Source organism: Eschrichtius robustus, chromosome 8 (assembly GCF_028021215.1).
Source record: "Eschrichtius robustus isolate mEscRob2 chromosome 8, mEscRob2.pri, whole genome shotgun sequence".
Classification (NCBI taxonomy): domain Eukaryota; kingdom Metazoa; phylum Chordata; class Mammalia; order Artiodactyla; family Eschrichtiidae; genus Eschrichtius; species Eschrichtius robustus.
In genome coordinates, this window is record NC_090831.1 from 128,946,114 (window position 1) to 128,959,553 (window position 13,440).

The 13,440-nt window shown below is 41.1% G+C and overlaps 1 protein-coding gene across 2 annotated transcripts in view; it reads right to left on the reverse strand.

Annotated features, from left to right (window-relative positions):
- The window catches only part of LMBR1 (limb development membrane protein 1), a 143,300-nt gene that overhangs the window by 109,070 nt on the left and 20,790 nt on the right, over nt 1-13,440 (reverse strand). For both annotated transcript variants that reach the window (XM_068549764.1, XM_068549765.1), the window contains exons 2-4: nt 8,286-8,358; nt 6,195-6,234; nt 701-840 (exon numbers count right to left, since the gene is read on the reverse strand). In XM_068549764.1, coding sequence (XP_068405865.1) covers nt 701-840; nt 6,195-6,234; nt 8,286-8,358 — 253 coding nt within the window. The remainder of the gene's footprint in view (nt 1-700; nt 841-6,194; nt 6,235-8,285; nt 8,359-13,440) is intronic.

A 13,440-nucleotide genomic window follows, 5' to 3' on the forward strand; every position in this document is an offset into this window, starting at 1 on the left:
TACAAAAATCTGATAAATAGCTGATGTATTTCACATATAAAGAGATAACATAATTCAATATGAAAAGAAGTGGGCAAAAGACAATGAAACATATAAAAGAGATATGTGTATTAGATTTTTTAATATATTTTATAAATTAAAATTAAAATGTCCTACCTCACTAAAAATGTCCAGAAAATGACAGAGCCAAGATTGGAATTCAGGTCTATTTTGCTTCAAGGCAATATACCATGTTGCCAAAATAAGTCATTACTTTTTTAAGCCACATTAATTTTAAAGTTTGTCCATGACAAAAGAGTTTTCCCCCTTCTATCATGCATTTTGAAATGACTAAAGAAACTAACAGCAAATAAATAAAATAGAAACTATGGTGGGGTTTTTTTTTAGATCCTAAATGGAGGTTGAGTTCTTCTGACATATCCAGATAAACCAAAATTCTCTTGCTAAATATTTAAATGAAAATGTATTTATCAAAATCACAGTCAGTATAAAAACTGCTTCTTGTAGAAAAGCCTTTCACAACTAACTACGAATAGGAATAGTAAGTAAAATCTGGTTTTCTGATTTTATTAAAGACTCAAATGGTTTACTGAAGGAAGATGCAAATTATTAAAGAAACTAAGAAAAGGAAAAATTTTAAATATAGTACAGTAGAAAATTAAAACATTAATTGTGATTATATTAAGCAATATATACTAACCATGAATCAGGGAGCCATTTAGCCACTGAATATAGTAGTTTTGAGGAAAAGAAAGCAGGATTTCATTGCTGATTATTGAGAAGGGTAAAAGCAAAACTGCCCCAGCTGAAACTGCTAGAGTGAACGTGCTCAGAAACAACCTGGAAGAGAAGAGCATCATTGTCACCAGTGGTTGGAAAACGCAAAGAATATGGGAATAATTCAAAAAGAATAGAATCAAAACTCTTAAATTTTTTAAATCCATAAAGAATTACATATGCATTTCATTGCGTACATGTAGTTGGAAGACAAGTGATATACATATGGTCCTGGAAGTTAAACTAGACCAACTCTAAAACTTACTCTGTGAAAAAACCATTAAGTCTAAAGAGTCGGCCTAAAGCAGACATACACTAGAGACAGAATACTTCCCACATTTTACGAAGAATAAATTGTAGTCTCATTCCTCTTTTAAATTTAAGTATTTATTTCACAACTGCATTTAATTAACAACTATGGCAATATATGCTAACAGTAACCCAAAAACCGGCTCAGGTGAAAAAATGCTTGTGAACACAGTATGAAAAAAGAATTACGTGAAAATGGTTATTTCAGGAAGAAGAAACTTACAAACCTATTGGTCTACCACCTCTTAAAATGGGTAAAGGTTAAATAAACTATATAGTAAACTGTAGGCAACTATTAAAATTATACATTAAATATTTAAAACACAATTTGGTCATTTTTTGATATAAAATATCTCTAATACGTACTAATATGGAAAGATGTCTAAAATAAATTAAAAATAAAAACACGAAGAAAAGCATGGACAATAAATATAAAACATGCTCTCCCCCGCCCCCCCCACAAAGTGCATATTTACACACAGGAAAATAGAGGTACATTTAAAAATCTAGCATAATATATAACAATTCCTAGGAGAGTGGGACTACAGGGGGCTTTCTCAGTTACACGTCTCAAATGTTTAAAATTTTATATCTAATTTTTTAAAGATTATTTTAAAAGACTAAAATGGCAAAGGAAAAGGGAACCTCACTGACATTAGAGATGAAACCTTAATATTCATTCCATTAAATTTAATGTAGAAAGAATGTGAAAATACATGTAAGAAGATATAAGGAAAAATCATACTAAACGCTCAAAATACACATCTAATAGAGTAACTTTGAGGCCAATGCCATCTTGTGGCAACCAAAAGAAGCGTTTTCCTACTTAAAAGCTGAAAATAACCATGAAACCTCCCATTCAGTAAATCGCTAGTAAATTTTTTAATGCAGACCATATGATACACACCAAAAATACAATTCAGTTCAGACACAGAAAAAGCCTTACAAACGGGTTTTGCTAATGGACAACACGTTTCCTGGGAAAAGCAGAGACACACCCTCGCCCCAGGCCCACTGCCAACTCCAGCACTTACCCACCAGTGAGTGCCTCAAGCAACCTTCGTTTCTGTCCTCACAAGTCTGTCGCTACCATTCCTTCCTTCTTCCAACATGAAAATTTAGACCACATCCACGATCTCGCCATTCCAGGTCCTGCACAGCTCTCCCAATTTGCCCTTCCAGGCTCCTCTGGCCACGACAGATTCCCACACACAGGCTGGCTTACCTAACCTCCTTGTACCCCCAACGTGAATGGGTTTTCCGGCTCCGTGCCCTGGGCACAGTCGGCCCTCTCCCTTGGGTCCCCTCTGCGTCACCTGCCCCGTGAAGCACTCCTCAGCGGCTCCCTTCTCGCTCCTCTCAGTAAAGTCAGTCCCTCCTCTCTTGGTGCTCATGACACTGATCCGCATGCAGCAGTGAAGGCTAACCATGGCTTCCAGGTCTGAAGCTGGGAGATGTAATCTCACCAAGGAGTAAGCTTATGAGGGCAAACAGATGAAGTTTTTGAAATCAAAAGTGACCCAGAAAATCCTAAATATATATGGTCACCGAAAATATAATACTGGATCTTACGTCAAAAACCTTCTAGGGACTTCCCTGGTGGTGCAGTGGTTAAGAATCCGCCTGCCAATGCAGGGGACACGGGCTCGAGCCCTGGTCCAGGAAGATCCCACATGCCACGGATCAACTAAGCCTGTGCGCCACAACTACTGAGCCTGCGCTCTAGGGCCCGCGAGCCACAACTACTGAGCCCGTGTGCTGCAACTACCAAAGCCCACGTGCCTAGAGCCCATGCTCCGTAACAAGAGAAGCCATCGCAATGAGAAGCCCACGCACCGCAATGAATAGTTCCCGCTCTCCGCAACTAGAGAAAGCCCGCGCGCAGCAATGAAGACCCAACGCAGCCAAAAATAATTTTTTTTAAAAAACCCTCTAGAATCTACTGCACTTTAGGTATTGTGATTGACCCTAGACATGCAAAAAAAGGTAATACCATGCTCCCTGTTGCCCTTGAGTAGCTGTGAGGAGAACTATCCATAAAAGGCTGACGGGACAGAGTTAAATGCTGGCAAGGGGTCCTCAAGGTAAGGCCCTGGGTCAAGTCAGAAAATGGCAGCCGTCACTGTTTACACAACTATGAAACAGTGTGCCTCGGAATTGAAGGCAACCTCAGAAACGTCGCCTTCTGAAACGGAGCAGATTCTGAGGACAGAGCCAACAGGACTGCCCAGTGTGGGATGAGAGAGGGCTCAGGGATGACCAAGACCACCTCCTGAGAGTGGGAGTGGTGGAGCAGCCATCAGCTGTGACATCAGCTGTGACGGGGATGGCTGCAGCTGAGCGGGCTGGCAAGGGAGATGAGGGAGCCAGCTTTGGCTCTGTGGAGTCTGACATGTCCACAAGCCAGGAAAGTCACAGACGCCATGCTTCACGCTCCTCTCTACAGGCTACCAGGTGGCCTAGGATGTCTGTCTGCCCCATTACTGGTCGCGGTCTCTGCTCACTGGCCAAGGTGCCGTCTGCCAAGGCTCTCCACTCTAAAGTTCCTCTTCCCTTTGTGGGAAGTTAAGTTTGGAACTAGGAAAATATCCTGTTCCTTGTCAAATAAGTTACTCACTTGTTGGTGTCTATCTGTATGGACTCAAGATTGCTCTGCTCTGTCCTGTGTTAGATCCATGACAATCCTGATTGTGATGCTCAGATTGTCCCTGAGTAGGTGTGAAAGCCCCTGAAGGCTTCCCTGTCTTCGTGATGTGCCGCCATCACTCTTGAGCACTTCCCTGCACTGTGGCACTACAAGATGGACGAAAGGAGCCTGGAACTTTCCCTACCCCAGCCCTGCAATCAGCCTTCCCCCCAAGGAGCACTGATTCCTTTTAGTGGAAACAAAAATCTGGGCGCTAAATATACTCCTTGCTTCTTGGGGTGTCATGCTCCCAGGTGAGCACGGACAGGCAGTGGAGAGGCAGCTCTAGGGGCGTTAAGTATGCACTAGGTATACATATACACACAAACATGTACATGTACCCACACTTTACATCTAGACTGGGTTCAGTAACTCTATACTGAAAAACGTGAGTCCATACAGATACCTCCAACTGCACCACAACAACTTAGTGTTCACTGTCGTTTTCCCGCTTTCCCTAACTGTAAGTGGTCCCCACTGTCTTTAACAGCCTCCTGCCACACTGACCCCCTCACCCTGGAGGCACCATGTGCTCAGGTGAGCCCCATTTTGGACTGCCCTGCCCTGTGAACACCCTCCCCACCTGAGCACTGACAGCCAGGCCAGGCCATCCACCAGGGACACCCTTCCCACCCTGCGTGGGCTCTGAGTCCCCGTGACAGAGCACTCCCCAACGCAGCGGGTGCCCCTCTTCACCCCCTTGGGGCAACATCGTGCCTGGATTCCCCTCTGCAGGAAAACTTCCCTTCTCCTCTCAAATCCTGAGAGTCAACACCAGCTCACCGCCTCGTGCTCTGACCCCCGCACCAGGCCTCCCTCCTGCCTGGACAAGCCATCCTTAAAAGCAGTTTCACAAGTTAGGCGCTTTGATCCAAATCAAATCAAACAACCAGCTGAGAGAAAATGTAATTTAGGGTTGAAAAGAACAGAGAGAGTGAATTTGGGGGCATGAGTGGATACAAACAGAGGACAGAACAAAGGCCTTTAAGGAGCAAAAGAGAAAGCGAAGGTGGGTTTAAAGGGAGGTGAGAGAGGCCAGGGAAAGACTCCTCAGCCTGACGCGGGGCTGCAGTAAGCCGCGGGGAACCCTCCCTCCCTCAGGTGGCCAGACGGTGCTGGCCATCACCTACCCTTGGGGACTTGTCTGAACTCTTTCAGAACGCTGGGCCACTGTTTCTCCTCCTTTAAGCACAGCATCTCATTCTGCTCCTTCCTCTTCAGTGGGAGGAGGGCGGGCAAGGAAAGAGGGTTGGGGGAGAAGTACAACAACCCTGAGCTCACACCCGCCGCGCACCGAGCACCCCCTGACTTTTTTTTTGCGTATGTTATTTAATCCACACAACATGCTACAAAGCAGGTGGTAGCTCGAGCTCACATATGGAGGAAAGGAATCTTTCTCAATCTCTTCTGAACTCAAGTTAATCTTGAGTTCAGAATGTGAACCCAGCTCTGCCTGACTCCTCGGTTCTCACCCACTCCACCACAGAAGGGAAGAAAGGCAGTGGGAGACAAACAGGCCAGTGGGTGGGGCAGCTAGGGGGACAGGCTAGGTCAGAGCCGCCCTCCCAGGTGGCCTTCTCCGCCACACTTCCCCTTCCTGAATTTATAAGGGCACACACATCTACCTTCAGGAAGGGGGCATCTGTGCACATCACCATGATGCAAAAACCACCTGCTGGGAGAAACCCAAACCCCTCAGACAGGCCACGCCAGCCGCCATGTAAAGCAGGTGAGGCCGCCCCCTGGCACCACCACAAGGAAACAGCCATAGTTTCATAAAACACAATGCAAGTGTAAAATCCAATGGGATATGTTCTTGTCTTTTTACAAATTATTGATCTACAAACGCATTTAAGTAGATTTACCACCAAAATTGGAATGCAGACTAAACCGAGAGGGGTGCACATCTCACAAGTACTTCACACCTGCAGGACTGGGAAAGAATTCATGTCTGCCCTTTAGTTGGGCTCTATCATCAGCATACACAAGCAGAAAGAGAGCTATAAGGAACCTAAGAGGACCATCTGGGCCCATCTCCCTGCTCACAGTAGGTAAATGTTCAATTAACCAGAATAGATGTCTGCCCCCTGTTCCAAGGCCATTCAAACAGCCAAGAGCTTTCTTTCTTTCTTTCTTTGGCCCAGAAATTTTCCCAATCTTAAGCCCATTTCCTGGTTAAATCCTCTGAAGATTAAATCTGTTGGCTCCTTAAATAAGTAAAGTTTAACAGGAGATAATCAATCCTCAATTATCCATGTATTTGCTTATATGTGCTTTCCAAGGATAGGACTAACATTTGATAAAGGTGCTGTAATACTTTAAGTGAATTTTTTCCATATTTCTGCCCAAAAGGCAAAATTAAGTTTTGAAAATTTATGACTTTAGAATGAGAAACAAGACAATTGAACATTAAAATACATACGAAATCCTGTTGACTATCGCATCTTCATCTTCTTGCTCATCTGCAAAAATGTTCAAGGTATTAATATTCTTTTATCTTCCAACAAAATGTTTCATTAATTTAATAAAAGCATGAACAAAAATATAAACTTGAAGAAGCAATTATTGAATAGAAATTATTTTCAAAAAGCACTGTGTTTATTTCAGCACAGATCAAAATCTAAATCTCATTAAATCAGATAGGATAGAATATGTTAAAGAACAGAGTGTTTTGATTGACCAAAAAATCCTGATTAACAAAACTCCCATATGTAAATTAAAATCTTCCAAAATATTTAGTGCTCAAGGAAATAAAACTCAGTAGAACCCTAGAACCACTATCAAGTTTATTGTTATACAATGTCAGTGAAATTGCTAATGAATGAAATTTTCTGGTTGATAATAGCCAAAAAAAATTTTTACTATAAAATTAAAATTCAAAATTTTAGAACTCACATAGTTTTCTGTAATTTGAGTCTATCGTTAGTAATGGTAATTGAGGACTTTCTTGGATCATCCTAAACCACCTTGGATACCATTGCCTTGATACTTCATCATTTCATTCAAGTTACAGACAGAAATATATCAAGTTCTCTGTCGTTTTTAAGTAGGAGCAAGATGGCCCTTGCTCCTGTGCTTCTTCACCCTACCCTCTCCCTCTCTCATGGCTGTTGGCCATCTTTTTTGTCCTCCCACGTAATCTTACCAGCTAAGGAAACTATGATCCAATTACAAAAATATTACACAACACCCCAGCCCCTCCTTCTCCTCAGTACCTAACTGGGGTTGTCCTCAAAGGCCCTCCGCGTAGGTCTATGGAATTCTGAGCGCCCACCTGTTTCAGTGACAATGGCATATTTGGGCCATTCTCTTAGTCCAATCTCCATTCTTAGTTACTGACTGCCCAAAATAGTTTTACGACCAAAGAGACCACAAAATAACATAGTCACAATTAATTTTTATACTGTTGTACCCACATCCAATCAACCACCATATCTTGAAGATTGTTTTAATAGCTTCATATCCATTTCAATTCTATTGCCAACCCTCTACCAACCAGGTCCAGGGTCCTCACTACCCTCTCCCGTGATGACTCTAAGAAGCATCTAATAAACACCCTGTTTTCCTGCTCATATCCCCTGATCTCCTCTAAAACAATGCATTATTCATTCATTCTCTATCTCTCCCTCCTTCTGTGTCCATAATCTATGAAACCTGGTGCCAAAACATCTTTTAAAACAGCTAAGATACTGTCTTGGATCCCAGGTCTTCAAAATTTTGAGAGATTATAGAATCCAAGGAGTATTTCAGCGCAGTCACAGAGCCAAGTAGTGCACTAGAGCAAGCACTATTTCCTGATTTCTTTCAAAATTCTGACAAGTTTAAAATAACATACAGAAGCTTTAATATATGAAATCCTTAAATATTCACATGGCACCAACTATTAGCCCAGCATCACACGTGGAAATCTTGTGATTTCTAGAAAATAGCTGAGATTTAACAGAAGTCAGTAAAGTAACTGGTTAGTTACTTATAAAACTCTGGCATAAAAATCTGTGAATTAATCAGCACAAAATTCATTAAAAAAAAGAAAAGATACAGTGGTCCCTCTGGTGAGATAAGGATACGTATGAAATAATTATACAATTGAATGCTAAATGTATTACAGAGACTCTAAATTCTATACCGCTTCAGAAAAGGAAAAGATATTCTGATAGTCAGAGAAAGAACTGGGTGGGGGTGATGAGGGGTATGTTCAAACTCAGAGCCAGTCACAGGGAACCAAATACCCTCATAAACTCTGGAATTTCCCAGAAAGTAAAGAGCCCTGGACTATTCTTAGTTGAACATAAGAATGGTGATAGAAAAGGGCTCGGGTCTAAGGAGATGACCCTGCGAGTAGTCAAGGTTCCCTGGAGGTTATTTTTAGGGCTCTTAGCACCACGCAACTGCTTGCTTCCATCACGGGCATCCTGAATATACTAACTATGCCGATGCGCACCATATAGCCATGGACCATGCCTAGACCACTTGGCATTAGAATCAAAGCTTTAATAACAATGTGTCTACTAACCTGATTTTCTCTTGTATCTTGTGATGATGAAGTAGGAGACAATGTAGAGAATGGCAAAGAGAAGGAAACAGATCTGAAACAAAACAAATTTAACACATCATTTACATTTTTTGCATATCTTTTTAAGTAATAGAAGATACATCTTTGGCATTCATAGGGAAAAATAATTTAATCTATCACAAAGTAAAAATTTTAGCTAATAAGAAGTGTTATGAAATATTAACTTATACAAACTAGTCAGCCCAGTTTAAAACCATTCCAGAAAAAAAAGCCCAATGGACATTTTGCTTTTCATAACTTGACCAAGTTGTTTTCAAAATCATGTGGAACTATAAAGAACCAGACCATCACCAACAATTGTGAAAAATAAAGTTTTTTTATTTTTATCTCAATGAGAGGCTGCTAACCTTACCAAATATTAAAACATACTATTAATATAAAGCTTCAATAACATTTAAAGAGTGTGCTGACACCAAAACTTGACAGATCAATGAAACAGATTCTATCATATAAAAATCCATGTCAGGTGGTTGTACATACACGAGACCTCACAAATCAAGGTGGGGTGGGGGGCGATTATTCAATAATTAAACCACATGTCAAAACAAACAGCAGTTGAACAAGATACTTTTTTAATATTAAATTCCTTTTAATTTCTATTAGATCTAGGGGACGGCAGGCAAAAAAGGATGGCTGAAGGAATGGGAGATCTCAGTATAGTCAAAGATCAAGTGTGCTTTAGATAAAGGCCTAATGGAGCTGTGGACCATGGTAGAAATATTTTGAAGACTCTCAAATGAAACCATTCCAGGTGATGATAAAGGCTCGGGATCACCCCTATGCATGGATTTCTGAAGAAGGGTTGGCGGCCATATGGCTGAGAATGATCATGGCCTAGGCAGTAAATATCCACTGAGCAAAGTAGTGATATGATCTGACATACTGCAAAAGGCTCACTCTAGTTACAATGTGGAAAATAAATTAGAAAGGGGAAATGACGGAAGCAGGGAGACCAGTTAGGACTCGCTGCAATAATACAGAGGAGAAGTCACTTAGACCTGTGCTGTGGAGGTGTTAAGAAGTTATCAAGTTCTGGGTATGTTTTGAAAGCAGACTTAGAGGACTTGTAGGGATAAACATAAGGTTCTTGGCTTGAGAAACTGGAAAGAAAGAGTTGCCATTTCCTGAGTCAGGGAAGATCAAAAGAGGAGTAGTTTTGGGGTAGAAATAAGAATAGAGTTTACATTGCTGAATTTGAAACATATATTATTCACTCAGGGGGAGAGGTTGAATGGGCAGTTGGATATAAAAATGTGTACAGCTCAGGGGAAGGAACCAGGCTAGGGGGAAAAAAAGAAGAGTCATCAGCAGATAGATGGTATTTAAAGCCATGAGACTAGATGAGATTTCCACTGTAGGTGGTGAGTATAGCCAGAGAAGAGAAGTCTGAGAACAGAGTCCTGGGCTCTCAAATATTTAGAAGCCAACTCGAGAGAAGGAATCAGCAAAAGCTGACTGAGAAGCAGCAGCAAAGAAGAGACCGACGTACTGAAAGCCAAGTGAAAGTTTATCTAGGAAAAGGGAATTATCTACCGCGTCAAATGCTGCTGAAAGGCCAAGTAAGGTGAGCACTGAGAACTGACAAATGGAGTTAGCAACATGGAGGTCATCGGTGACCTTGACAAGAGCTGTTTTTCTGGAAGGGAAAACCCTGACTGAAATGGATTAAGCGAGGAGAAAACTTGGAGCAAAATGAAAGTAGACAGTTCTTACCAGGAGTTTTATGATAAAGGGCAGCAAAGGAAATGTAAAAGGGACTGCTGAGAGGGGTTTTTTTAAGATGAGAAAAGTTATACAGTTGTTGAAATAATCCAGTACTTACTTCTGATTCAAGAAAGAAAGGGAGAATCGCTGAAGAAATGTGCTCAAGTTGAGGGGCTACATACAAAAATTTATCCAGTGTAAAAAGAAGAAGGTGGAGGAAAAGCAGGAACTGAGAGAACATTTCAGTCCCTCTGCAGGTGGGTAAGTAGATGGTGGTAGAAGCACAAAGACATTATCTTTTGATGGCTTCTATTTTCTCAGTGAAAGAGTTCATCAAATCAGTTACACATGAGGGTGGGGCGAGAAGTATGTAAGTCACGCAGGAGAATGGAAGAATAAATGGATTTGAGAAACACAACAGAAGTGAGGGGCAATGGGAAATGAAACGGCCTTTAAAGTTTCAGGCAAGCTCAAGCCAAGACTCTAAGCGATGCAGGAAGCCTGATGATGCTATACAACACAACACAAGAGCTTGATTCTTAGATGCTGAGGCAGATGTAGGTTGAGTCCCCAAGAACTATCACAGGCTTGGTGATTCTAACAAATAACCTATTCTCTCTCCTCCCCTTTACAGCCTACACTTGTGGACTTCCACTTTTCACCACCACTCACTCACTCTTCCAACCACTTATCTGACTTCACGCCCACTGACCCACTCAAAGTGCTTCTGGCAGTGGTCAGTGATGTCCCAACAGCCAAATTACACTTTCATTTCACTTGCCCTCTAAGCAGCAACTTGCACGTCAGCAATCTTCCTCCTTCTCTGATTATTCTCCCAGACTCTATCACTAGCTTCCCTTTTCCTGCCAACCTTTAAACATTATTCTTCTCTATGATTTCTGAGCGGAGCCAGAAATCTATTCTCATTCCACAAGCTCTTCATAGGTAACCTCATCTGCTCCCAGGGTTTGAACCACCAACCCCCAGAAATCCCTAGACCACTATTTGAGAACCACTGGTTTAGGGTATTAGCAAGAGTGAGTGAAATAATGGGCCATGAAACCTAAGTGGATTGGAAGAAAAGTGAACCCAAGTGATGGATAGGAGTGGACATGCCAATCAACTGAGGTTCCTGGTAGAGAATCAGCTGCAATAAAAGTACTTGACCAAGGAAGCTGGAAGAATACAAAGTTGTGACTAAAGCATGTTTTAGGATTTTTTAAATTAGTAATTAAAGGTGGAGAAGAGTAGTTTCAGGAGTTCCAAGGAGTTTGTGCAGAAGTGGTAGATGAGAAGGCATGAAAGTTAATGGACAAACGGAAATCAAGGGACCAAAATGCATGGCATGGGATGGAAAAGACTAATGGAAAGCAATCCATAGAAGAGTAGAAGGCTAACAATTATAAAAACAAGTGTAAGTATTACTAATTTGGAAATAAAAGCTACCCACTATGAAAATAAACATACAACTATACCAGACTGGAACACAAAAAAAAAAAAAATCACAGAACTAGTTAGACTATTTTTCTAGTTCCAAAGATGGGACTAGGAGCAGGTGCTCCTTCTCTAAATGAGCACATGTGTATCAGAGAGACAGACCCACGGGGATATGTAAAATGAAAACAAGCATAATGATGCCTCCTATTCTCCTACATTCAGTGGAGGCAAAAGGAAATTCCTAACCAAAAAAAGAAGGAAGTCATTCCAGCTCCCCACCACTAAAGGTGAGGTACAGCTGATAAAAAGGGAGAGGATGGGCTCTCACGGTTCTCTGAAAAGACTGAGCTTTTCTCCCCTGGTCAGGGAAGGAAGAACAAGGCTACCGGAGCCCATAAGCAGAAGCACAGGGTGCATGTCCTCTGTGCCAGCTGACCCAAAGCAGGTGCTTCAGCCCTCACTGGGGGCCACACGGCTTTAGTCCTGATGCTGATCAAGAATGGCCAGGCATTTGGGAGCTAAGTTACCCAGTCACAAGTAACCTCATACAGGTATTTCTAAAGTTTGCTTTACACCACTTCACTTTTTAGAAAGACCCACTTCAGTACCTGTTTTTGGTAACCAAACAAAATCCAAAGAGGATTTTCGCTTTTACCAAAAAAAGGCGAAAAGCGAAAATCTCGTTCAGCTCAGCGTGTTTTGCAGCGAGCGTTACAGAGGCAGCGCCCACCCCAGCAGTGAGAGCGGCCCCGTCAAGCTCCTTCCCGGAACCACACTCAGCATCTCAGCAGCAAGACGCTACAGCTGTGAGCCGTGTCTGTGAGCACCTGTGCTTCATCTCGATTGATTTTGTGTATCTGTGAGCAAGACGGGTCCTAAAGTAACTGCTTCTCTACTTTGTGCCATTTCAGCTCAGAAAAGGTTTTCCTAGGACACTCTTTCAGAGGTCGGAAAAAACCTAAATCTAAAATAAATCTAAATAATCTAAATCTAAATCTAAAATATGTTGTTAAAAGCAAATATTCTTGAATTCCAGCTATAAGATTTAAACCTAAATTCAAACTAGTGCATTATAATCAAACTGTATTACAAGCTTTTCATTTAAGGCTGATGGGCTTCAGCTAATTTAAGATGACCACAGGGAATAAATATCATACGAGGGATGGGTACAAATGGCCTTAAGGAAAGCTACCACTAACACGTTGCTAACAAAATCCTGGGAGAGAAGACAAGTAAACTGTAACTGAGCCAATAATCTCACTCCACAGCAGAGCCAATAAGCCTGGCTTTATTTTAAAGTTGCTAAATCAAAAATTTGAGATGTTGAGTATCCTTTAAAGTTACAAGTGAACCACAAAATAACTAAAATTAAAATTATAATTCTTTCAAATTACCCTAAGAGCCAGACTATGTAGTAAAACACAAGAAAACACAAATAGTTACAAAAATAAGATAATAAAGATGAAACATATTAAAATCATAATTGTAAATAAAACTGTCAAAAGAAAACTCTCACAGACTAAGATATAGCTAAAACAAAGTGACTTGGGATGGTTGAAAGCAAAAGGATAAATAAAGACATACCAAGCAGATGCTAACAACAAAGAAAGTTAGCCTGTCACATTTTTTTTTCTCTCAGGCAAGGCTGAATTTAAGACAAAAAGTGCTAAGACAAATTGGGGCACTTTGTGAACAATGCTATAATCCACAATGAGGAAATAATCTTTATGCACCAAAAACACAGAACCAAATGACACTTTTTAAAACTGAATATGCAAGGAAAAATAAAACACTACTTTAGTTGAAAGAATTTAATTCACCATGAATGAAAAAGTAAACCCAAACCAAATACATAATAACAAATGTGAATTTCTTAAGTATTAGGAATGCTCTAATAAATAAATATGTTACCATATTGAATGCTCTATACCCCTATGTGCCCCATATTCTGCCA